The sequence below is a fragment of the Leopardus geoffroyi genome, chromosome B4 (assembly GCF_018350155.1).
Source record: "Leopardus geoffroyi isolate Oge1 chromosome B4, O.geoffroyi_Oge1_pat1.0, whole genome shotgun sequence".
Classification (NCBI taxonomy): Eukaryota; Metazoa; Chordata; class Mammalia; order Carnivora; family Felidae; genus Leopardus; species Leopardus geoffroyi.
In genome coordinates, this window is record NC_059341.1 from 24324771 (window position 1) to 24352376 (window position 27606).

The 27606-nt window shown below is 41.2% G+C and overlaps 1 protein-coding gene across 1 annotated transcript in view; it reads left to right on the forward strand.

The window, feature by feature from the left end:
• The window catches only part of GAD2 (glutamate decarboxylase 2), an 88126-nt gene extending 73528 nt beyond the window's left edge, over nucleotides 1–14598 (forward strand). The window contains exons 14-16 of the mRNA XM_045465689.1: nucleotides 1380–1487; nucleotides 2254–2343; nucleotides 10947–14598. Of these exons, the coding sequence (XP_045321645.1) occupies nucleotides 1380–1487; nucleotides 2254–2343; nucleotides 10947–11120 (372 nt within the window). The 3' untranslated portion in view covers nucleotides 11121–14598. The remainder of the gene's footprint in view (nucleotides 1–1379; nucleotides 1488–2253; nucleotides 2344–10946) is intronic.
• Nucleotides 14599–27606: the final 13008 nt, after the last annotated feature.

A 27606-nucleotide genomic window follows, 5' to 3' on the forward strand; every position in this document is an offset into this window, starting at 1 on the left:
ACTAGACAGGATGAGTCCTAGTGGTCCCAGCTATTATCTTGGATCAGATACACGCAAGTTTAAATCCAACTCTGGAGTGGTCCAAAGGATCCAGTTTGGAGACCAATTAACTTCCCTCCTCCTACCTAGGAGTACCCAAAGTGTACCTACCAAGTGTACCCAAACTGCCAGGTCAGTCCAAACCAACCCCGAATCCTTGATACCACAGAGTCATATAGTGCATGGTGTAGGCTCTGGCCTGAATATTCAGCTTTGGGGCCCTTCCTTTGAGCCATCAGGAACCAGTCAGACTCCTTGGCCAATCAACCAGGGCAGCAATCTCCACAGAAATGATTTCTGAACCCATCAGATTTCTTTGATGCTTCAGATGTTCAAGTCACTGGCCATGCTGTATCCCCCTTTTAGCTGAGATGATGAGACTATAAATAGGAATGTGGGCCCATCTTATGTCCATTGCAGCTTCTTCCTCCAGTTTCCATGTTGGATTAGTCACTGGTTGGCCTGTTCTAAGTGCTCCTGGGATGAGCACTAGCTGTTTGTTTTCCATTAGTGCTCCATAAATGCTGAAAGGATTAGGAGGAAAGCCATTTTGAAAAGTAATTCCCTGAAGTGTCCTGAGGTCGGTAAACAGCACCAGTCCAAGGCTGTAGTGTTGTTTTTCACAAGTCCAGATCCTGGGCTTCCAGAGCCGGAAACTAAAAGACCTCTGTGATTATGTTCACCTGTTACAAGCATGTAAATCATTTGTCCCCAAAGGAGAAATCTAATGAGCCTTGCAGACTGACAGGCTAACAAAGCATCTGTGTGCCCTTTAAGATTAATACATTCATTTGTTCAGCAAATATTCATTGAGTACCTACCCTATTTGTTCCATAATGGGGGTACATTGGTGAACAGAAGTGCAGTGTGGAAATGGTAAATTTTCTTGATGGTCAGGAGCTAAACAGGCGTGCTGGGCGGGGGGGGGGGGGGGGGGGGGGGGGGAGGGGGTCTCTGATGATGCTTCTTATCCGCAGGAAGAGAATAGCCCAGTCTCCTGTCATTAATGACTTCCATAATTACCCCTCAGAATGACAGAGGCAAATTTTCCCAAGTAATCAAAATAATTGCTTAGAGAATGAGGGCTGCAAAAGAAAAGGAAACCACCGTGGAGAGCCGAGATGACATGAAAGGCAACAAAAACACCTGAGGGGAGAACATTAAAGGAGAAATAATCACCAGAAAAGCCTCTGGAAATAGTCTTGTGCAAGGAAAGTGTGGAGCAGAGCTGAGCTGGAAGTGGCAGAAAGACCTTCAGTCTCCAGTGAGATTTGTCCCACAAAGAGCTTACCTGCCTTTCTCAGCCCCCTGCCGATAACCTTTCTTCTTCTCTTACTCAGGGCACCACTGGGTTTGAAGCACATATTGATAAGTGCTTGGAGCTGGCAGAATATTTATACAATATCATAAAAAACCGAGAAGGATATGAAATGGTGTTTGATGGAAAGGTATGTATTCTGATCTCTACGATCTCAAAAAGTTTAGTCAATTCCAATTCTTTTTTTTATGTTTTTAAATGTTTATTTATTTATATTTAAAGTTTCTATTTAGAGCGAGCATGAGCACAAGAGAAAGCAGGGGAGGGGCAGAGAGACAGAGAGAGAATCTGTCAGCGCAGAGCCCAATGCAGGGCTCCATTTCCTGAACCATGAGACTATGACTGAGCTGAAATTAAGAGTTGGACACTTGACTGACTGAGCCACCTAGGTGCCCCAACTCTAATTCTTATCATTGATTTTTTGTGTGTCAATCACGTACTGTCCAGGTAAGTGGGACCATTACAAAGGAGAAGCAGGGGTTCTGAGCTGGAGTAAAAAATCACACTCACAAAACAATAACTCTGTATATCGTGGTGAACGTCAGACACTCTAAAAGTGGTTATGGATTTAAAAGTAGGAATTCTTGGGGCGCCTGGGTGGCTCAGTCGGTTGAGCTTCCGACTTTGGCTCAGGTCATGATCTCACCGTCCGTGAGTTCGAGCCCCGCATCGGAGTCTGTGCTGACAGCTCAGAGCCTGGAGCCTGCTTCGGATTCTGTGACTCTCCCCCGCTCATGCTCTGTCTCTCTCTGTCTCAAAAATAAAATAAAACATTAAAAAAAAATTTTTTTAAGTAGGAATTCTATTCAGAAGTTGCAGAATAGATTTGAAATGTCCTTCGAATTTTCTAAACTGCCACCGTGGGCTGAATGTGAATCTTACTTTCCTCCTTGTAGCCTCAGCACACAAATGTCTGCTTCTGGTACGTGCCTCCAAGTTTGCGTGTCCTGGAAGACAATGAAGAGAGAATGAGCCGCCTCTCAAAGGTCAGTGATACAGGCTCCTTCGATATATACGTTGGTGTGTACACTGGGCCTTCCACGTGCATGGCATCTCTCTAACATGCCCATGTCTCTAGGAGAAATCCAACCTCTTCCTTGGTGTGCAGGCCCACTCCCCTTCATGAGGGCTCCTACAGAACCAGGACTTTCAGAACTGGCATATCCAGACTTGTGACTACCCTCTTTGCTTCTCTTTTCTTTTTTTTTAATTTTATTATTAGAACAAAAATTTTATGTTTATTTTTGAGAGACCGAGAAAATGCATGCGCGCGCATGCAAGCAGACGAAGGGGAAAGAGAGAGTGGGACAGAGGATCCAAAGCGGGCTCTGCACTAACAGCAGAGAGTTCATTGCGGGGCTCGAACTCATGAACTACAAGATCATGACCTGAGCAGAAGTCAGACGTTTAACCTAATGAGCTACCCGGGTGCCCCCCTAACAACCCCCCCCTTTTTTTTGCTTCTTTTTTTCTGAGGGCAAGTTTATGAGATCTTAAAATAAGTAATCAGGTGTTAGCTTTACTGCCATTCATGGTGCAACAAGAACCCTTGCTGAAGTTGGCTGACCCACCAAGTGAAACCTTCCGTGCTCAGTCATACACACAGAAGAGATTTCAGGCACCAGAAATGGTTAGGAAACAGAGCTGCTACTAACCCTCTTGAGATGCTGAGGTCAAGGCTACCCTATGGAGCTTGCTGAACCCCAGAAGATAATAGGGCAGGGAACGATAATAACGGCCACTGTTTGAGTGCATATTGTGTCCCAGGCTCAACTTTGATCTAGCATTAGGTCACCTAACTTTCGTAAGTGTTAAAAATGACGGAAGAAGACAATTTAGGTGATATAGACAAACTTCATCTAACATTTCATGAAGTGGGCAACCTCCATTCCCAGGAGGCCAGAGAACTGCAAAATGGGGGGAAGGCAAGAAGCTTTTATAGGATAAAGAATAAGGAACAGGAAGAGAAAGAAAATGGGTGAGGAACAAGGAGCCCCAGGTTGGCTTGGCATCAGGGATTGGCTGACTGGACCTTCCATGTTTCTGGTCAAGCAGAGCATTTATAGGGATGTGAAAGTTAAGTGTCCTTTTCCTGAAGTGACATCCTGGGCAGGAGCAGCTCCATCGTGGGGCCTAGAAACTTATTCCAACATAAGTAACCTAATGTGGGAAGCACTGTTGTCTCTCCCTTTTGCTGAGAGGAACATGAAAGCATGGGGAGAAAAAAAAATCACTTTTCCAAAATCACTGACTACAGAGCCAGAGGGCTTCAGCTTCAAGTTTTTCTGTGGCCAGTAAGATCCTTTATCTTTTCTCCTCTCCTGCTTCTAGCGTTTACACATGGGTGAAATTTGGTTTATGATGTACGCCACAGAGAGTCTTGAAGGCAAGTAAATGCAGGGCTCCATCCCAGTGCTGAGGAATAGGACACTAGGGATGATCGTGCGTATTTGGATGTCAGAGGGTGGGTTAGTTGGTTGGTTTTCCATTTACCACAAAGGAGGGGACTTTCTCCAGTCACTGCCAGGAGCAGGGAAGTCCCTCTCCCCCACCATGCAGGAGCCTGGGCTGCCTCACTGACTTTCAGAATTTCCAGTATTTTCTTCTGTGTCAAACAGTGGGATTGTGTGTGGGTTTTTTAAAGTTTATTTTTGTTTATTTTGAGAGATTGTGTGTGCGCGCAAACGGGAAGAGGCAGAGAGAGAGAGAGGGAGAGAGAGAATCCCAAGCAGGCTCCACATTATCAGTGCAGAGCCCCACGCAGGGCTCAATCCCACAAACTGAGATCATGACCTGAGCCGAAATCAAGAGTCAGATGCTTAACTGACTGAGCCACCCGCAAGTGCCCCTTGTGTGGATTAAAAACCTCCAGAAAAGCTTAGAGATATGAACACCTGTCCATAGACAATCCAGGATCAAACCCTCATCAGGGAAACTTGCATATAATTGAGGTGTTTAAATCAAGCCTCCTAATTAGAGTAGTGGTTTGCTATCCTGGCCTCACATTAGAATCAGCCTGAAGTTTTATAAAAAACACTGGTGACCAGGTCTTTACCCTAAGAATTTAATCCAATTGGTTTGGGATGGGCTTAGGAATGGTTTTAAAAGTTCTCCAGGTGATCCCAATGTACAGCCCAGGATCAGAGCCACTGACCTAGAGGAATGCATGGAAGAAAGCTTCTAGAATGGGAGATCCATCAATGCATGTGTCTAGGAGGAGGGGTTATGGTCATGTTTGAAGTTTTAATAAAGTTGGCTCATTTGCTCATTCCAGGAGATCAAATCCAAGAGGTGGGAGGGAGAGAGGGTGAGAGTCACATTGGAGGTGATAGGTGGGCAAAAAGGGGCCTGCAGTCATTTGAGAGGAAAGAATTCATATTTTTTCCTGAAGTTTTATGGTGTGGCTTCTCTGTAGTATGTATCATTTTACCAATGACTAATTAATTTAAAAAATTAGTTATAAATTATATGTTTCCATTCTTATTGGCTCTACCTCTTTAATGAACCCATTGACCAGAGAGAGAAAATCCCTGGAGTAGTTTGGCCAATTTCATTCCTTGAATCAATGAATTATTTCTGGGCTGAGGGATGGGACAAAATGGGAATACAGAACAGAAAGAGATTTTTCCCATCAGTTTCTGAACTAAAATCAACCCTGAATCTCCCCCATTTAAATACAGCTCTCTTCAAATGCCCCTCAGGTTTTAGCAAAAACACGTAAACTGTGATGGGAATGGAGATTATTTCTTGGGGAGAGCCATTAGAATATCAGTAAACTATTTTTTATACAGTTTGTAGTTCAAATTTGAAAGTCTCTGGGGATTGCAAAATGAATCCTCTTAAATTTTTCCTCTCCTGTGATTCCATTTTATTGACTAGAATATAGAGAATTTAGCAATTCAGAATTGGAAGTCACAATAGAACCACATAAAATATCAAGGTTAACTTTTGTTTACTTATGTCAATAATTTTTCAGAGTTTCCTTTTAATTATAAAGCCCTTAATGTATAAATGTATAATGTCCAGGGATTAGTAAATCTTCACACACACACACAATGTCAGAAGGAAAACAGCTGAGGTAAAATAAAATGAATCATCTGCTCTCCAATATATTATCAATAGCCACATTTGGCATTTAAATTTAAATCAATCAAAATTAAATTCAACCAGAAATTAACTTCTTTAGTTACACTGGCCACATTTCAAGTGGTCAACTTGTGACCAGTGGCTGTTGTATCAGAGAGTGGAGATATAACACATCTCTATCGTTACCTAAAGTTCTCTTGGTCAGTGCTGATATAGACCCAAAATGGGAGGAAATGTGGAGTCTTCTGTGCCGTTGTATGGCAAATGAGAATTAAGTCAAATTATGGACCCTCCAATAAAGAATTATTCTTTATGCCCTCTTGTCTGGTACAAGGCTTAGCATACAACAGGCACTCAAAAATGTTTGCTTAGCTAACGTTCCATTTGCACATTCCAGAACAGGGATGGGAAACACTTAGGAAACCTACTAGTGGATCCTAGGCCTTTCTCCACAGCTCACACTGATGTGGGGGCAGATATCTAGGCAACAGGTGGTCATTACCAAACAAGACAGCCTAAGCTTCTTGAAGGAGGCTGAGAATCTGGTTCGTGCATTCTTGCTGTCTGTCAGGACTGTGAGTGTGCAGGTGGCCCATCATCATTGAGGCACAGTGGACACAGAGGGCCTGGGGCACCACACAACCACATACAACTGCCTTAGACACAGGCAGGACCAGCAGAAGAGCCCATGAGGGTATTCTTCAGACACGAATCCTGGTTCTTCATCATCATCTTCATCTTGTATTTTATTCCATTGTATTTTATCATTATCTGCATATCTGATCCCTGTTTCTACCAGTCCTATACTGACAGATGGGACTTCCAAAAGGTCAACAGTGGATTTAAAAGTACATTGGCAAGGATGGGGTGCCTGGGTGGCTTAGTTGGTTAAGCATCCTACTTCGGCTCAGGTCACGATATCACAGTTCGTGAGTATTCATGAACCCCCGCGTTGGTCTCTGTGCTGACAGCTTGGAGCCTGAAGCCTGATTCGGATTCTGTCTGTCTTTCTTTCTCTCTCTGCCCTCCCCAGCTCATGCATGTGCACATGTGCACGCTCGCTCACTCTCTCTCTCTCAAAAATAAATAAACTTCTAAAAATAAAAAATAAAAGAACATTGGCAAAGAAGTAGTTGGCTTTATATGTAAGGTGATATTCTTTCGTAGTCTATATTATTGAACATAATGAGGAATTTATTGAAATTTTAATGTGTTGGGATTCCTATTTATGGTTATTCTGCTTTTTCATTTTTCAAAATTTCACTCATGTTCCCACAATTTAGCAACAAAAAGGTTTTGTAATACATACTGAAAAAAATACATTTCTATGATTTTGTGATGCTTTAACCTGAGTTCTCTTTGGAGAAACAAATGTGTATTCAAATTATGGGATAGTTCCCTGGTTATTATTTTCTAAAGGACCGAAAAAGCTAAGGACACAAGGGAGAAAATGATACCCTAAAACTCTTAAGGCAGCACCCAAGAGCTCCTACTGAGTATGTCTTTAATGAATTCTTCAACATGCAGCCTCTCTTTCCTGACTCTTTATTCAACAAAACCAAGAATGTGACCAAAAGAAAAAGTCTAGAAATAAGTAAAAGTGCTGTATGTTCATCAATAGAGTCAGAATATTATTTTCCTTCTGAATTTGCAATTATTGATTATGCAATGAAGTAGATGTTCCATTTTCCTGTAAAATTTATTCATCCACATTTTCTGGAAGCAATCCAAAGTCATATGTATTTACACAGCTGTGACTTCTGCCAACCCAGCTAGCTTCAGGAACTGGGGGGATTCAGTCTGATGTAATGCCAAAACCTGTTTGGGATGATGACTGTTGCCATTTAAATTTTTGACCTTTGATTTGATTTGATTTATCTGAAAAATAGGAGGTGATTGTCTTTAATAATTAATACCATTTATGCTTGGATTGCCCGTTAAGATGAAATCAGAGTTTAATTCACTGAGTACAGCATGATCATTGTTTTATCAGTTCTAAAGAGGAAGCATGATTTATTACATGAATAAAAACTAAGGAATACTTACATGAATTTTCCTGAAATTCCTGCAGACAACATGGATTTGGAATTCCTTTTCTAATTTGGGGTTTCTCTTCCCCAGGAACACATTGATTTGCCATTCTCCTAGCACAAAGTGATAATTTCACGTCCTTAATGCTAGAATATTCTAGTAGATCCACTTTCAGAATTTAATCCCAGACTTGAGATAATTTATATTCTTTGTCATATTTATTCGCTGGGATGAGCCTTATGCTCTGTGTACATTCTTTATCCTTTAGGGGAAAGAGGGGCCAACCCAAGAAAAGCATTCCTCTTTATATTACCTTCCTATGTAATAAAGAGGCCGAAAGAGACTTAACCTAGAGTCAGAAAATCACAGTGCAGAACTGTCATGCACATTCGTTTTTAGGTGAAGAGATTAGGTTCTGGATGGAAGGTGAAGGTGAAATGAAAGTTAAGGTGAACTCTGTCCTTGGTTTTCTCTTTGGTAACTAACAAATAATTGGGCCTGATGGGAAAAATATTGATTTTGCACATTGAATACTTTGTGGGTTTTTTTGTTTATACTTATTTAGTTTACTTTTTGAACTTCAACTCCTATAGTTAACATCCAGTTATGTTAGTTTCAGGTGTACAATATAGTGACTCTGTACTTCCATACATCACCCAGTGCTCATCATCGTAACAAGTGCACTCCTTAATCCCCATCCCCTGCTTTACCCCTCCCCCACCACCTCCCTCTGGGAACCATCAGTTTGTTCTCTATAGTTAAGAGTCTGTTTCTTGGTTTGCCTCTCTCCTTTTTTCCTTTGCTCATTTGTTTTTTAAATTCCACACTTGGGTGAAATCATGTGGTATTTGTCTTTCTCTGACTGACTTATTTTGCTTAGCATTATCTCTCTAGCTCCATCCATGTCGTTGCAAATGGCAAGATTTCATTCTTTTTTATGGCTGAATAATATTCCATTGTACACATATACCACATCTTCTTTATCCATTCATCAATCGAAGGACACGGGCTGTTTCCATAATTTGTCTATTGTAAATAATGCTACTATAAACATAAGGGTGTATGTATCTCTTCGAATTAGTGTTTTTATATTTTGGGGGTAAATACTCAGTAGTGCGACTTCTGGATCATAGGGTAGTTCTATTTTTAACCTTTTGAAGAACTTCCATACTGTTTTCCACAATGGCTACACTAGTTTGCATTCCCACCAACAGTGTTAAGAAAGTTCCTTTTTTTCCACATCCTCACCAACACTTGTTGTTTCTTGTGTTTTTTTGTTTTTGTTTTTGTTTTAGCCACTCTGGCAAGTGTGAGGTGACAGCTCATTGTAGTTTTAATTTGCATTTCCCTGATGATGAGTGATGTTGAGCATCTTTTCATGAGTCTGCTGGCTATCTGAATGTCTTCTTTGGAGAAATGTCTGTTCATGTCTTCTGCCCATTTTTAATTGGATTATTTGTTTTTTGGGTATTGAGTTTTATAAGTTCTTTATGTTTTTTGGGTACTAACACTTTATCAGATATGTCATTTGCACATTGAGCACTTTGAAGATGAAACCTCATTGTAAACCAATGATTATTTAAGTGTTGATGTTCAAAAGTCACATGTTCAAAATGGCATTCCACTGGAATCAAACTATTCTTCATTTAAGATGAATCCAACTGTGTTGTAAGGCATGGTCCCCATTTTGAACTGAGTTTCTTACTATGTATATCTAAATAAATCAAAAGCTCCCTGACATGTGCCATTCCTGGTTCCATATTTGCAGCAATAAACTTAAATGATCAGATATTATTTTTATAAACTCCAATGGTGAAATACGTGAATAGATCATGCACAAGGTTAGACATAATTTAAATGCATTCCTCTTCCTAGATAGCTGTCCCTGTTATTCTATTCTGTATAAGCAATGAGGACTTGGGAAGCCCTCGATGTGTACACAGTACTGTGCTGGTAAACAAAAGAAGTAAAAGACACTGTGTCTGCCCTCCAGAGCTTACAGTTTTGAAATTACAGAGATGAAATGTATTTTCTCATAAGCAAGAGGACAATAGGAAATATTCTGTAGACAGAATGTATGGATAGGATCATTGAAAGAGAAAAGATGCTACTGGACTAGAGGAGTCAGGAAAGGCTTCATAGTGATTGTAGGTCTATGGTAGAGCCTTGGGGTGTGTGCAGGATGTGACCTGGAAGAGAAAAGGGACTCTCAGCCAAGACAAGTGTGACACGGTAAGACTGAGAACAAGTGTGAAAGGAGAAAAGTGTGTGTGGCACATTCAAGGGATATTGACTATAGGTTTTGTCAGAGTTGAAGATTCGTTTTGGTGAGCACTGGAAGATGAGTCTTCAGAGCTGTGGTACAAAACATCTTTATGCTGAGCTAGAGTTTGAACTTCATCTCATACACAGTAGTCAGAGAACTCTGTAATCATCAATCTGGCATACAAGTGGTAAGATCTTTTCTGTGATCCACTTCTGTAATGTTACGTCTTTGTGGGTTCTGCTGATTTTCCTCATGATTATGGACTATATTTCAAAATATAAACTGAGAAAATGCAAAAGGAGAATGAAAAGAAATGGGAAAGCTTTGGGGTATCAAGAAATAAGTGTTTTTGGGCCTCAAAAGTCTGCTTATTTTCAGACATCACTTGATATTGAGGCTTACCTCTCCGTAACCATTCTCTGAACTATGTTTTGTTTCCAGTGTTTTTACACATACTGAGGGAAAAAGAGCCTTCCACCAAATGTCATATTGCTAAATTATTTAGCCTTGGAAACAACACCCAATTGTTCCCATGCTCCCAAAATAGTAACTAGGAAGTTGTTAAATAACAAAAGCTCAACTGAGTAAATTTTATAGATCTAATTGGCTTTATGAATCAGTTCATAAATCTGGCAGCATCCCCTCTGGCAAGTAGAAAGGGGGAGGTTTTTAAAAGCAGGACAAGGAAGTCACAAACAGAAAAAAGAATTACTTTGGGTGAGGTCACCTTCCCTTGGGGAAAAAGCTCTTATTAGATGAATTACCTCATCTTTCTTCCGGGGATGGTGAGGCCCCATGTGACAGAGTACGTTATTGGTGCTGATCAGAAACTCCTGACTGACCAGCTAAGACTATATTTCTGGGGAAAGTTGAAAGTGCAAGTAGGTTAGGTATGAAGCCTGGGGTTTGGTTAAATGGCCCAGCATAAGTGACTCTATTTTGGGCCTGCGGTCTCAGGCCTTGAATCACCTGACATGGAAAGCACCTGAGAGCCTATCATTTATTATTCATCTTATCACCTTCAAGATTTTGGATGTATGAAACTGTTCTAGTCCCCTGATTCCCCCAAAACTTGGAGACAATTCCCTTAAGGAAAACAAATATGAGTTTAGTTAGTTAAAAACTAAAAGTGCTACTTGATACTGGGTTCTTTGGCTAAAGGAAGAGTCCCCAAGAGTCACTATGTTGATCTGGTCTCTCCCACAGGTGGCCCCAGTGATTAAAGCCAGAATGATGGAGTATGGGACCACAATGGTCAGCTATCAGCCCTTGGGAGACAAGGTCAATTTCTTCCGCATGGTCATCTCAAATCCCGCAGCAACTCACCAAGACATTGACTTCCTGATTGAAGAAATAGAACGCCTTGGTCAAGATTTATAATAATGTAGCTCACTGAGCTGTTTCAATTCTCTAGGTAGACAATTAAGTTGTCACAAACTGTGTGAATGTATTTGTAGTTTGTTCCAAAGTAAATCTATTTCTCTATTGTGGTGTCAAAGTAGAGTACAGTTTAAAAATCAAAAAACAAAAAACAAAAACAAAAAAAAACCACATTGCTCCTTTTAAAAATCCTTTCTTAAGTTTAGAATACCTCTCTAAAAATTAGCGACAAAAGGCTGTGTTCTAATCAATAATGAAAAGCTTAAAATTGTTTTAAATACTTCCCTTACTTTTAATATAGTGTGCAAATCAAACTTTATTTTCACTTCAGAGTAGTATGATTGAATAGTGCCAAATTGCCCCTGAATCATAAAAGGTTCTTTGGGGTGCAGTCAAAAGGAGAAAGTACATATAAAATGTATGTTGACAATAAAAACTCTTGCCTTTTTCATAGTATTAGAAAAAAAAATTTCTAATTTACCTATAGCGACATTTCAAATGTATTTAAATACATATAATTTTACAAAAGGAAAATATATATATTAAAAAGAAATCCTATTTTGTAACATATAGATTTTTATTTTATATGGGTTATACAAACTGCAGGGGCAGATATAAAAACTAAGCCAGATTTTTTTTTTCTCTTTCTTTTAATGGAGGCACAATAAACACTTAGTAAAGTTGTTTTGAAACCTAGGCCCACAAAATTCTTAAAAGGTATCTTGCCTTCTTTCTATTTAGGGTATGGCTTATCACATCCCTAAAGTTAGTATTACAAAATGAACACAAAAGAATATTGCAAGTTCTTTAAAATGACTGACCAGATCAACAATAAGATTCTCTTCCTAGTTAAGTCTTCCACCCACTTGGCCCTGAGCAGAGCCTCTCAGGAAGCCTGACAAGCCAAGCTTCATCTTAGACTAAACTAGGGTAATTGTTTGTTCTCTGCTTTCCAGTTCAGCTTGTTTTGAACAGAAGGTCGATGCCAGTTCTTGAGGCATCTTCCCAAACAATATTCTTTTAGTACGTCATTTGGATTAATTAGGTAAAATAAAAATAAAATCAATCAGCCTGAGCAAAGAGGAATGAAGCGTGCTCCAGAAATGTGGTGAGCCCAGAAAATTGAACTCAGCCCTGAGACAGGAGATCTCTGCGTGAGAACGATGATGTCATCCTGGGCACCATATTGCCACTGTCCAGGGAGGAGTCATTTACCTCCTGGGTAATTGCTTCTTCCCATTCCCTCCCCCTCTCCTACCCACAAAAATTCTCTCCTGCTAGGCCTCATCACTGAAATCCAGAATAATTAATTTCTATTCCATGGATGGTTATTTTCCTCTCATAAAGTGAGCTCCTCACCTGAGATTTTGAGACAGCATCTTAAGACCTTCTTTGATCTGCCTCTCATCAAGATCCAAAGTGACCAGAGTATGCAGAAATAGTAAGATCTTTAGAATTCAAGATAATATTTTGAAAGCATTCTTCTTCCCCTATAAACCTGATGGAGAGACACGAGCTAACGAGCTCTCATAGATATTTGTGCGGCCACAGATTGTTGGATTCCAAGTACTAGAATGACGACTGCAGACTCATAGATGCAGACTGTAGATAGAAACTTAGAAACATTCATCCTTTCTATATGGACCAGATTAGTATTCAGTACACTCAGGTGTACAAGGGGAGAAAGAAAGAAATGCCCTATAATATATACCACAAGATCCAACCATCTGAAATCTGCATGAGCTTGCCCCTACATTCTTTCTCCCACATTATATACAAAAACACTGATACTTGAAATGAACATAGGTTTGGGTCTTTCCTGTCTAGGAAGCAAATAGGTTCCCTATGACGACTAGGAGAAAACTTTTACCTGTGCCCCAGAATTTCATGAAGGAATAAGCTTCCCCATCTAGGCTATGCATCCCCTTCCGTTCTAGATATCGGTTATTGAGACTAAGCACAGAGCTGCCCACCTATTTTGAGCCTCAGGCCAAAAGGTCCTACCTCAGAGGCAGAGTCACTATCAAACCCATTGTCCTGCTCGGAGAAGATGGTGGAGTCCAGGGCCCTGCCCTAGACAGATCCCTCTTAACTCCAGGATGCTTATACCTTGTGGTACAGATTCTCTGTCAGAAGCTGCTGTTTTTTAACTTGATAGTATGACAGAATTTAAAAGGAGGAACATTTGTACCTGTGCATGAAATTCCAGCAAAATAACTTCTACCCATAGATTGTTTCTCTCACCCCCTGCCCCTTCCAGATCCTTCCCTAAATTGGCTGGGAGCCTTGCTTAATCCTATGCAGTAAAATCCCTGCCAACCATAACCCAGAAAAGGAGGTAAATAAAAGCCTAATAGGTCCCAGTAGTTTAATAAATATTCTTTAAAGTAGGTCTGTAATCTACTTGGGAGAGAAAGAATAAGGAAGGAAGCTTGTTTTGAACATTAGCTCAAATTCTCAGTGCCAAAGGCCTTTATAGGGGACCATCCTTTACAAATTTTAGAAAAGCCTGGTTTTAGCTTAATCAGACTTGACATGGCCATTTTCATTTTATTCAGCAATATTGTGTTTATTATTTTTAAATACTTGAAAAAAAGTGGTATGTCTTTATCTGAGATGCATAAATGGTATTGACTTCATGTACTGTCACAAGGCTTGTGAGGAAAGGAAAGGAAAGGAAATCAATTGTGTGTATAATCGTGTTGCCTTTGTTTATATTGATAGTACTGTCCCTTCACCTCAGATTGGGGTTGCGCACTTTAGATCTGAACTGTATGGTGTTGCAAATCAACATGTGTTGCTATAAAAGCTTGTACAATATATTATTGATATGTCGTTTTCTGTGTGGTAGCTGTACTGATATGAGAACTACATTTGCATCCATTGCTGTGCTCTCCCCCCCTCCCTCTCTCTGCTAAACTGTACACCCTCCACATCAGCTCTAATAGAGAACATGCCCTCGGCTAAGCTCCCCACTGAGAAATCTCCTTTGAGAACTATGTGATTTCACAAAAGGCAAGGTGAATGCTACTTCATCTCTGAAAATAGAAGAAACCGATGTGGATAGAGTGTCACAACCCTTCCAAATTGCAGGTATTGTCCCTGCCAGGGTTTTGGAGCAGGCTCTACCCCTCAGAATATGGACAAAGAATGCACGGGTGTAAATATAGCAGCAGGACAGGGAATCAAGGACCCTAACGGTGGGTATCATCTTGCACGTGCTTTCCTGTTTTCAAATGCTAAGTACAAACACTGTGTATTTATTAGTTACGTGTGCCAAAATACTGTTCCCAATTGGTGTTTCTGGAAGACATTGCCATCTTCCCAACATTACTCCATTACTCAAGACAGAAAAAAAAATAAAAAATATAAACATGTGGCAACCTGTTCTTCTTACCAAATATAAACCTGTGTATGATCTAAGTATTTTATCTGTGTTGTCTCTCTAAACCCAAATAAATGTGTAAATGTGGACACACCTCAGGCTTTGGTTGCTTATTTCTGGTTTTGCCTTTTTGTGGAGCTAATTTTTAATGAATTGCCTGAATAAGAGGCCCTTTCCTTGTCACGGAGCTCAGAATGTGGGTCTTTGTTGGGGAAAAAGCTCTGACTCCTACTGTTGCTTCTGAAGGATGTTGTTTTACTGCTTTGGCTTCAATCCTTCAATCAGATCCAATCTTTTTTTATTTTTTATTTTTAAATATTTTAATGTTTTTATTTATTTTTGAGACAGAGAGAGAGAGAGAGTATGAGCAGGGGAGGGACAGAGAGAGGAGACACAGAATCAGAAGTAGGCTCCAGGCTAGGAGCTGTCAGCAGATAGCCCAACTTGGGGCTTCAACTCATGAACCGTGATATCATGACCTGAACCAAAGTTGGTCACTCAACCAACTGAGCCACCCAGGTGCCCCATGATCCAATCTTTAAAAAAAAAAAAAAACATTTTAGGAGCACCTGGATGACCCAGTTGGTTAAGCATCTGACTTCAGCTCAGGTCATGATCTCATGGTTTATGGGTTCAAGCCCCGTGTTGGGCTCTGTGGGCTCTAGCTCAGAGCCTGGAGCATGCTTTGGATTCTGTGTCTCCCTTTCTCTCTGCCCCTCCCCACTCACATGCTCTCTCTCAAAAACAAATAAAAACATTAAAAAAAATTTTTAATAAAAAAATAAAAATAAACATTTTATTATGGAAAATTACACATGCATACAAAAGTGGAGACAATAAACTCCCATATAGGTTTCACTTAGATTCAACATTTACTGATTCAGAGACTGAATCTTGTTTCAACCATTCCCCTACCCCACATCCTTCCTGACACCAGATTATTTGTATATGAATCTGTAAAAGGGTTCCTAGAAAAAGGTCATGACAATTATCACAACTAAAACTAGAATAATATTGTCATAATAGTAGCAAATATTCGGTTAATGTTCTCATTTCCCTGATTCTTAATTCTATAGCAAAACCCATAGCCCATGGCCTGTGGCCCAGGAAAGCCAGTGAGGCCCACACAGCTTTCAGGACAGGTGGGGCACAGAGGATTCAGGAGCATGATACGATGCTATATACATGGGCTACTGCAAGCTGTTGCATACTGTTGGTTATTTCTGCCCTTCTGTGGGTTGTGAGTTTTGGAAGTATGTGTTCAAAGGCTTTTCTCCCATGCTCGCTCTTAGGGGTTAAGAGGGGCGGGCAGGTTAAATGCTAGAAAGCCATGGGAATTTAGTTGGTGGAATATATCCTGATGTGCCTCATCAGGTCCAGGCTGCCCCTATGGGCTCGAGATGCCCTCAAAGGTATTAGTCTGAAGTAAGTAGATACTACTTCAAGCAGATGCAGGGCTGGAGGAGGACATAAAGGGGAAGGAGAGACAAGGTTTCTCGATAATTTCAGTATTGCTTATAGGGGACCCAATAGACAAGAGCTAACTAAAGAGAGAACACTTTGTGCATTCCTGCCTTTATTCTCATTATTTCCTCAGCCTGGGAAGAATCTCCATTCCTCCTTGCTCTAGAGAGCAGTATCTCATGGATATTGTTACAACAGCCTTCTTCATTAGATTTTGTGTGGGTTAAGTAAAACATATGTACGGCACTTAGCATGATGCTTTGCACACAATAAGCTTTCGACAATCTTGTTCTTGTAGTGATGCTGGTAATTATATATAACTTCTATAAATCAGCTTTGTCACCTCCTCAAACACCCACCCTTCTCTGGATTCCCCAACTACTAGCTCTTGGCCAGTAGTGTTCACTGGGCACTTATCTAACAAGTTCAGGTTGGAAATACCACCTTTTGCATTTTCTTCTGCTTAACCAATGTAGATTATAAGCAGAGCCTGTTTCTTATCCTTCTATGCTATCAGCATTCCCTTATGTTCCCCCTCCCAACAGCACACACAGCCCTGACAAAATTCTGCAGTCTCCAGTGGTGTCCTACAAGTAGAAGGCCCTCCATCCCTACTGTCACTGGACCTCTCCATGATGACTCTAGGCAAGAAAACTCCTTCAGCTGATAAATGGGGTGGGGGAAGCTACTTGATCTCCAAGAAGAATGTAGGTGGAATGTGTTTTAAGATTATAGGTTTATATCACTGGATGGGAGAAGATACTTACTAATGACATATCTGGTAAGGAGTTAACATCCAAAATATATAAAGAACTTATACAACTCAACACCAAAAAAATCAAATGATCCAATTAAAAATAGGAGGAGGACACCTAGACATTCTTCCAAAGAAGGGATACAGATGCCCAACAGGTACATGAAAAGGTGCTCAATATTACTTATCATCAGGGAAATGCAAATCAAAACCATAATGAGATATCACCTTACACGTGTCAAAAAAGCAAGAATCAAAAAGAAAAGAAACGCGTTGGCAAGGATGTGGAGAAAAAGGAATCCTGTGCGCAGTTGGTGGGAATGTAAATTGGTGCAGCTACTGTGGAAAACAGTATGGAAGTTCCTCAAAATACCATATGATCCAGTAATTCTGCTCCTGGGAGTTTACCAAATAAAACAAAACAAAAAAACACTAATTTGAAAAGATGTATTCACCCTTATGTTTACTGCGGCATTATTTACAATAGCCAAGATATGGAAGCAACCCAAGTGTCCATTAAAGGATGAATAGATAAAGATGTAGTATATAGACGTGACATATATATAGAATAAAGATGTGCACACACACACACACACAATGGAATATTACTGTCATAAAAAAGTATGAGATTTTGCCATTTGTAACAACATGGATGGACCTAGAGAGTATTATGCTAAGAAAAATAGGTCAGACAAATACTATATGAGAAAGACAAATACTATATGATTTTACTTACATGTGGAATCTAAAAAAAGTTGAAGAAAGACACAAACATAAATCAGAAACAGATTCATAAACACAGAGAACAAACTGATGGTTGCCAGAGGACAGGGGAGAAGGGGATGGGCAAAATAGGTAAAGGGGAGAGGGAGATACCGACTTCCAGTTATGAAATGAGTAGGTCTTGGCAGTAAGAGGTACAGCATAGGGAGTATAGTCAATGGCGTCGTAATAGTGTTGTATGGTGGCAGATGGTAGCTATGCTTGTGGTGAACATAGCATAATGCATAAGCTTGTCGAATCACACTGTTGTACACCTGAAACTAATGTAACATTGTATGTCAACTATACTTCAAATTTAAAAATAAATAAGTAAATAGTAAACAAATCAAAAGACTAAGTGGAAAAAAGATTGCAGGTTTACAAATCTGGAAGGCCCTCAGATGCATTAATTAATTCAGCTAAGTTTTATTGAGGAGTTACTCTATGCCAGATGCTTTCATATATTAATCCAGCACCTTCATTTAACATATGGGAAAAATGAGACTCAGAGAAGTTTAGCCATTTTCCAAAGTCAGTGAATTCACAGCACTAGCAGCACTTTGCAATGAGCTGATACACCTGGTGAAGCCTCAGAACCCTGCCTTCTAGAACCCTTCTAGACTGTCTGTCTTCATCTCGTCTTCCGTATTTCCCTACCCACATCTCCCATCTCCATCGTTACCACTCTCTCCCACACTCAATGCCACCCAGCCTTTTCTGAGTCCTGCCCCAGGGCCTTTGCCCTTACCATGCCCTCTGTTGAGAACTCGCTGGCCCAAGAATTTTCCACAGCTGGATCCTTCTTCCAAATACCACCTCCTTGGCAAAGCCTTCCCAGATCAACTGATCTGAATTTCTTCACTCTTAATTATGCCATTTCATTTAATTTTTTCATACCAATTTTTTCATTATTCATTTTTTGCAAACTTCTAAAATGCCTCGGTGGGAGATAACAATGCAAACCGTGGCCTATCCAAGAAATTTATGATCAAAAATTGAATTTGAATTTTCTTAGACTCCATCATTGTCAAAATGAGAAAATTCAAACATGAATGAGCAAGAGAAGGAGCAATACGCCCATCCTAACATCCTGATAATACACAATTACTAAAGGCTTTTTGATAGTGCCCGGCCATATATCAGCTTTCTATGGTCACTCCCGCCTCACTGAGACCTTGAAATTTTCTATTATATGATTCTTCACATTTTACCTTGGGCTTCTTACACTCTGCTTTTATGAATTAGACTTCTTGTTTAACTTGATTTTTGAGCTGGCTGTTGCAATTGGGCAAACACAGCTAGCTCTAAAATTAAACCGGAGGCAACGTCCAGCTTAACCCAATTTTTACCATCTTGGACAACTCTGTCTGAGGTTCTGTTTATGTTTTACAATAACAGGACCAGCCAGTGTAATCTTCTTTAATTTATTTGCCTATTAAAACATACATACAGGGGCACCTGGGTGGCTCAATCGGTTAAGTGTCCGACTTCAGCTCAGGTCACGATCTCATGGTTTGTGAGTTCGAGCCCCACGTCAGGTTCTCCGCTGTCAGCACAGAGCCTGCTTTGGAGCCTCTGTCCCCTCTCTTTATGTCCCTCCCCCACTTGTGCTCTCTCTCTCAAAAACAAATAAAACATAAAAAAAAGTACATATACAAATTATGTATGTATGTATGTATATAGATATTCTATCTATACACAGTTGCATACACTTATATGTAATTATGCAGATAAAAGCACACACACACACACACACATCCACTATAATTTAATGCACTGAGTGGTACCACAATAAAATTCAAATCTATTTCAGGGGCGCCTGGGTGGCTCAGTCGGTTAAGCACCCAACTTTGACCCAGATCATGATCTCATGGTTCGTGAGTTTGAGCCCTGCATCAGGCCTTCTGCTGTCAGCATAAAGCCCGCTGTCCTCTCTCTCTACACATTCCCTGCTCAAGTGCTTTCTCTCTCTCTCTCTCAAAGATAAATAAGCATTTAAAAAATCCAAATCAATTTTAATAACTGACACAAAATAGGATCAAACACTCACCAAATGCTCAGTAGCTCAGAGCCCAAGTTTAAAGAGGACTGGAGGGGTTGATTTCCCAAGAAATAAGCAGAAGCGCTATAAAAACACACCGTGAGCATTGGCTGGCAAACAGTCATAACTGTTTCTTTGTGCCTATGAATGGGGGAGGCCCAGAAGGGAGGACGGCAGGGAGCAGGGAGGCTGAGGAAGGTAGCAGGCTCCAAGGAGTCTATACCACCCCACGCCTTCTTAGGCCACCATTTACCCTTCTCTCAGCTGCTGAGCTATTTTTATCTGAGGAAATGTAAAATAAAAATTGCATCAAAAGGGTAAAATAACTACCAATGGGCCATCTTCTGCCATGGAGAGAACAGATGATTGAATGAGAAAGAAAAAAACGGGATAAAGCCGCCATCAGGGGCCAAGAGGGTGGATGGAAATAGACCAAAGCCCAAGTAAGTGACCATCTCAGATCTGCATGCCCCTTGGCTGCGGGAAACTGTAGCCCATTTTCCACACCCATCTCACTGAGTCCTCTACCAGTAGCCCAATTCCAGGAACTACTTTCACTTGCCTAATCTCCCACCAGAAGAAAACACCATTAACACGAAGACCTGACTCAGTTTCACCTCCTCACAAAGCCTTCCTCATGTACCCTTAAGCAAATACACTGTGCTTTTAGATGTTCCATCTCTGTAAGGCTCACTGGCATCTATGTTGCTTTGGAAACGTTCTCCAACTGTTTGATATCTGTGACTGTAGTCTGTCCATCGTGTTTCAAGGGCAAGAACAGGCCTCCTAGTCACAGGCTTAGAGACCTGGAAAGACTCTGAAAGATCATCTGGCCCATAGCTTCACAAGCCCTGGGCTGGGGGACCCAAGAAGAATGAAGACTTCTCCAAACTGGGGCAAATTATAGAAGATGAGGACAACAAAGAAGGGGTTTTGTACCACCAAAGCCATTCATTTGGAAGGGCAGGCTCTCATCTCAGATTCTGCCCTTGTTACATTCTGTTGTTGCTGTCGTTCATCAGTGCCCCGTCATTTCTAACACGATAGTGATGGCAAAAGAAAGAGTTACCAACTCTGCTAACTGCATTTTTTTTATGTAAACCATAAATCTGAGAACCACTCATTTCATCAAATCTTTCAGATTCTCCCCACACCAACTTCCATTTCAAGGCACTTGATCAGCCTTTAATAAATGCAATTTAAATTGACTTGAGTATTTGCAAGTCAAATCAAATGCTTTGAAACACTGGAATGTGGTGTAGTCTACATGTCCACCAATAATATTTTCATTTTCAAATTCACATACATCCCCACACCTTTTGGCATCAGACTCCTCATTCATTCCTTGCATTTTATTGTGATTTACCCAGGTAGGTGTTATCTTTGGCCATGCAAAATAATGAGATTTTAATTTTTCCCCCCAGGCAGCTACTTAAGGATATTAGAGCCTAAGATCTTTCATGATGTTTCAAATAAACAAAGACTTTCAAAATTAGTCTTTGGTAGATGGATGAGAAGCTCTGACTATGAAGAATCAAAACCATCTCTTTGCTTTACTCTGCTGACTTCATATGAGAGTGAGTTATAGGACTGTTTTGTGATCTGGATGTTTCCTGTGCTCCACTGAGTAGAACGGCAATTCTTTTTCTACTTCACATTTCCTGAAGTTTCCTTGCCTGTGATTCAAACAAATTTACACATCTGATACCATTTGCCGCTGCATGGAAACTGACAATTTGCAGCAACATTCATCAAAATGTCCATTTAGGAAAAGCACCTGGTTTAACATCTGTCTTTGTTTGTGCAAAGGAAGCTCTGATTGGCAAAGACTTTATAAACTCGGGGATATTCTTGATTCTTGCCATCCCGGTTAATTCCTTGAAGTCTGCTGTAGGGAATAGGGAGAAAGATGAATATGAGCAGAGAAACCAAGTTCTATTGTTGTATTAACCTCTTCATCCCATTTGTAAATGTGAGTATTGGAAGACCAAATAACTGAGGAGATTTGTTTAAATTGTAAAAAAAATGGTATTACCCCAAAGTATGAGAGATTTTAAAACATGTCCCCATTCCCACATCCTCACCTGATATTTCTTTCATGTGTAATAGTAAGGGATTCCAATCACCATGCTAACCTAACCAGTGTTGGAATTACCTGCCCAACATTTATGATAAAACAACAAACTGGAGGTGTTAATTATGGAAGCTGAGGGTTCCCACGGGACCCTCTTCTTGTCCTTGCTGTCTACAGAGGCACCGAGTCCTATTAACTTCCTTTCCAAGGACTTCCATGGCTCCAAGTAACTCCAAATCTGATTTAGTATATGGGCACTTAGGAGTACTATAATTTTATGGGAGGAGCCTTAACAGAGTGGGCTTGTGGCACCTAGAAACCTAGGTTCCTGCCAGGAGAGATCGGAGACCTGTGCTCACATACATTCCTCCAAAGGAGGCAGCTGCTGGAGCCAGATTGCCTGGCCTCAGATGCCAGCTCTGCTTTTCATTAGCTCTGTGACCCTGAGCAAATCACTTAACCTCTCTGAACCCCAGTTGTCTCAGCTATAAAGTGAGGGCAAAAATAATACTTATCTCATAGACTGATAACAAAGATTCAAATGAGAAGAAAACCAGATGCCTGGAACATTAGCAAATTCAATATGTGTTCATTTTATGTTTATGCTGTGCCTGTAAGGTCTAGGCTTAGATGCAAGCCCCTCATCCTTAACTCTGCTAGAGAAGATTGTCCCAAACACATAGAGGAGGTGACAGCTGCATCTTCCTGTAGAAGGCCATTCTACGAATCATCAACCGTGAGAATAGTAGGCGGGTGACTGAGGAAGCCTTGGTCACCTTGGTCTCAGTATTAATAGAGACTAGGAGGAGACCCAGACAAGCTGGAAAAGACAGCTGAGTAAAGAGGCAACAAGGAAGTAAGCTATGTTAGATGGGATAACTTATCCAGTACTTGTTTTTTTTTTGTTTTTTTAAATTTTTTTTTAGTGTTTATTTATTTTTGAGACAGAGAGAGAGAGAGAGAGAGCATAAGCAGGGGAGGGGAAGAGAGAGAGGGAGACACAGAATCTGAAGCAGGCTCCAGGCTCTGAGCTGTCAGCACAGAGCCCGACGCGGGGCTCGAACTCACGAACCGTGAGATCATGACCTGAGCCGAAGTTGGATGCTTAACCGACTGAGCCACCCAGGCGCCCCTCCAGTACTTGTCCCCCAAAGCATATACTTGCCTCAGACAGGCACCCATCAGAGTTAGAGCAAAATGGAAGGGGACTCAGCTTTGGCTTCATTGGAATTGCTAATATGTTCTTACCTAAGGCTTATGAGCTTCCATTTATACATGAGAATATATCACCGGGCACACCTCAAGAAGGAAGAGTGACTTTGTCTCCCCCAAGCCATTAAAGAGCTTCCAACACCTCAAAAACAAGTAGCAAGGAAGCAGTAAAAGTACTCAGGTGAAGGTCCTCCCTGGCCAGCATCTGCTGTCATTGGTCCTGGCACGTAGCATGTGCACAGTTAAACACAAATAAAATACAAGCACTCCACTCTCTACTTGGATTCGTTTCCCATTTTTGGAAAAAATGTTTGGGATCTCAAATAGTGTCAGAACTGAGGCCTCTGGCTGTGGAAAAGTAATCAAAAGCTTATCACGGTTGGCAAGAAAATGACTTTAGGAGGAATTCCGATTTATTTAAATATGCTAAATTTGTAAATTCCAAGAAAATCCAATTATACCAAGTTGAGAAGAGGAGAGATTCAAAGGCCTTCTTTCAACTCAGATTGCAGTCAGTCAAGGAAATCTTGCTGCTAAATCTTTTGCCTTCTCCTTATTTACTATTATGTCTGTTTGGGGATTGTCGAGATCAAGATAGTAAAGAATAGGGATTTTCTTTAGTGTCCATTTTTATTTCAGTTGTTGTGGAAGGTTTACATTTCCTGTGTGCTGCTAGGATCTCTTCTAGACGGAGAAACATTCCTCGTTGTGCGTCTCCACAGACGGCTGAAACTGCTCTGGTTTATGTTTGGGGAAGAGAAGATCACTCTAATTGTCACGCAGGAGCCAAGATGTAAGGAAACAGTATTCTTTCTGTGTATGCGCTTGGTAAAGTTGCAGAAACAAAGCATCCCCTCGCTTCACTTCTTCCAAAGGGTAGATGGAATCTCAGGTAAAATATCTATTGAGGATGGACCATCTACAGTGATTCATGGATGAGAAATCTAATTCCATCTAATTCTGACATCGAGTCCTTATCTTTGCCCAGGTCATGATGAGCTATAATAGTTTATCATAAGAGATCACTCAGTCGGGGAAGAAATGCAATGCATGAAGGGTCCCGAGCCACTGACACCAATTAATCTAGAAATTATAACAACACTCAGGGCAGGAATTGAGGGATGGGAGAACTGGCAAAGGCATGGCCCAGTGCTTTTGCCTGACTCATTCTGAATCTAAGACAGCTATTCCAGAATTCCAGAAGCCCCTTTAGTACTTCTTGGACTAATGACAAAATTCCCTACTCCCCCGTGATATATTGTCCCTTGTCTTTATGAATTCTGAATGTCTTTTCCTCGTCTGTAAAATCGGATTCGTGATAATTCTCACAGAGGTTGTAAGGATTCGATGAGAAAATACCTTCAAGGCTCTTGTCGAGAGTAAGCTGCTGGAGCCTGTTCCCTCCGTTCCCTCCCCTGTCCTGTGACTGCTCTTTCTTCCTATGGCACTAGAATTGCCTCCCGAGAGAACTGCTGCTGGGGAGTCAACCAGGACAACATATTCACTACGAATATGATTGTTTGCCACCCTGGGTAGCTCTTCACTTAACTGAGGGGTTTTGTTTCCTCGTTTGTTGCAACAAAACGTCAACTGAGACCATGCGCTGCTGCACAGAGTCGCGGGTTTGAGCACACTGGGAGCAGGTTTTACTCCAGCAAGCTCATTTATGAGGATTTTATTGGATTCCATTTAGATAGGGCCCCACAAGGCGCAGACCAGATAATCAGCTATTAGCTGGTGAGCAACAGACACCTGAGACAGAGGACCCCAGGCTGACAGATTTCAAGGCAGCTGTGGAGCTGACTCCTGTGGGCCGCGGAAGGCCTCAGCGTGCAAGAGAACAGAACCAGCGAGGCTCTGTCTCCCACATCCCACACCACAAGACTGGCGCTCGGGAAGAATCGCTGTTTGCCACATTCATGTCACTCACAGGCCACAGAAAGCCACTCTCCCTGTGTCTCCCCAGGCCCCTGAACAGAATCACGCACAAGGAGCCCCGTCTGCTAAGAACAACCCTAGGAGGAACGAGGTCCTTTCAAGTTCTGTCCGACACAGAACCCATAATCGTCTCATCCTCCCTGTGCCCAGACAAGGGAAGAACAGAACAAGAGGAAAGAAACGGAAAGGGGTCTTAGTCATTATTCCCTCTGATGTTAAATAACACACAATGTGCTTCAGGGTTGGGGGAGACCCATCACAGTGCCCAAGAATATAAATATAAATTTCCGTGTTAAAGAGCATATCTAGGGGCGCCTGGGTGGCTCAGCCGGTTAAGCGTCTGATTTCAGCTCAGGTCATGATCTCACTGTTAGTGAGTTCAAGCCCCGCGTCGGGCTCTGTGCTGGCAGCTCAGAGCCTGGAGCCTGCTTCAGATTCTGTGTCTCCCTCTCTCTCTTCCCCTCCCCTGCTTATGCTCTCTCTCTCTCTCTCTCTCTCTCAAAAATAAACATTAAAAAAATTTTTTTTTAAATTTTTTTTTGCTTCTCTAGAAACCATGTTTCCCCAAGGGTACATAGTACTGGAACAAGTGCAGTTTTAGGACTAGCCCTGGGTTCATACCCCTTCAGTGCCATAAGCTTTAAGATATGTTCAGCCATGCTAAAAAGGGGGGGGGGGACTTGTAAATTCACTGGGCTCCAAGAAAATGAATACTAGTGAAATCGTTTTCATGTGATTAAATCTACTAGATTTGGAGGCAATAAACCTTTAGGCACATGAGCTGCTTCCTGGCTTCCTCTCCCACAGAGCATCTTAAATATCATCATTTCTATTTCAGACAGGACTACATTGAACCATACCCCACTGCACCAAGTTCTACCAATGTCAGGTCCACTTCTTCAAATCCATCACGCCCTGTCTATTGCTGCTGCCACTCACCTCAGTTCTGGCCCTAATTTCTAATTGGGAATTTTGCAATAGTAGTTACCTTCTGTAAGATAAGTTTCTTTTGCTTGCAAGTAATGAAAATCAACTTGAACTAGCTTAGGAAAAAAATTGGTAGGATACTAGAAAAGCTCATAGAGTCTCAGGAACCCCAGGAGCACTCAGGACTTGAGAAAGGCAGTGATCCAAGCACTCCAACGACTCTAGCTGCAAGAGTTTGTGCTTGGTCCCTCTATCGCCCTGCCATCAATTGATTACCTGACCCAGCTCTGAATTCCCAGTCTCTGTGTCTTGTTCTTATTCATAAGGAAGATTCTGGTTGGGTGAGCAAATTTGTTTGGGTGGGTCAAGTGTCCACTCTGGTCAAACTGGCCATATCCAAGACGATGTATCATGTAGCACAAACATGGTTCCCCTCTCCATCCCATACATGAGAGGCGGAATAAAACCATCAATAAATATGTAAACCCCAAGGGAGAGAGAGTGGTGGTTGGATCCCAGATTGGAGGAGAAATTCTAGCCTTGAGCAGATGCAGTCTGCTATACACAAGGAACCCGTAAGGGAACAACTTTTTTGTTTTACCTTGTTTTTCTCCCTTATTGTTCTGGCAGGAACATGGGAGAGGTTCACCTGTTTCCATAGCAGAGTAAAAGAAACAATTGCACCTGCCCAGCCCTGGCTGGAGTAAGCAGGGTCACATTGGGCAGGGCTGGGGCTACTGGAGTATGAATCAGACGACAGGTACAGGCAGACTGTGCAGCCCCTGGGCATTATCATCTCCTCCCCATCTCCAACCTAAGGGAAATGAAATTAGAAGCAAGGGGAAAACTTTTGGAAAATAGCAGCCCTTCAAGTGGAAGCACTGGGAGATTCTGTGAGGGTAGGGGTATCTACTGAAGAGCACAAATGGGAAGATGCTGAGCCCAGATTTTAACGTGAGGCAAACCTCACAGTGAAGAAAACATCCCCAAATTCATCTGAAAGGGTGAGGCTAGGAGAGCCCAGGTCATAGCGTACTTGACACGCCAATGTGGCTGGATGGGACTATACACTCCAGAGAAAACTAATGAGATATTTGGGATCATGGACATTACAAAATAAAGACAAAAAATGGACAATCTATATTAGAAGAAGAGGAATAAATAACCCAGACAAACTAAAGCTTTAAGATAAGCCAAGAGGGGCGCTGCTGGGGTGGCTCAGTTGTTTAAGCAGCCAGACTCAAATCATGATGTCGCTGTTGGTGAGTTCGAGCCCCACTTTGGACTTTGTGCTGGCAGCACAGAGCCTGCTTCAGATACTGTCTCCCTCCCTCTCCCTCTCTAAAAAATAAACATTAAAAAAATTGTTTTAAAGATAAGCCTAATAAATATCCTCAATGAGATAAAAGAGGATACTAAAAACATGAAGTAAGAAGAAATAGTTACAAAAAAGAAACCAGGTGACACAGGGTATGAAACATATAATTGTAATAATGCGTTCAACAGAATCCACTAAAGAACAGAGTGGATACAAACCAAGAATCAACCAATGACCTGGAAAAATTGGTCAAGTCCCTGTCTCAAAAAGTATAAGGAAGAGAGAAAGAGAGGAAAAGTTAAAAAAAAAAAGTGGAAGACAGATACAAAATTTCAGTGGAAAGCACCTGAGCATGAATGTCATCGTCACTCTAGCATCACTGTGTGCTGTGTTCAGAATACCCACTCAACAGGAACATACTTCCCGCTACAATTTCTTTAGGGAAAGTGAAAACTACAAAACAACAGACATTTATTTCTGTGTTTTACTGACAGTTGCCTAATAAAAGAGTTTCAGATGATGGCAAGAAATTCCAAAATAGATTTCATTCAGTTACTAGGTTCGAAAAGTATACTGTTTTACTCTGAAGTAAGGAAATGAAGCAGACTCCA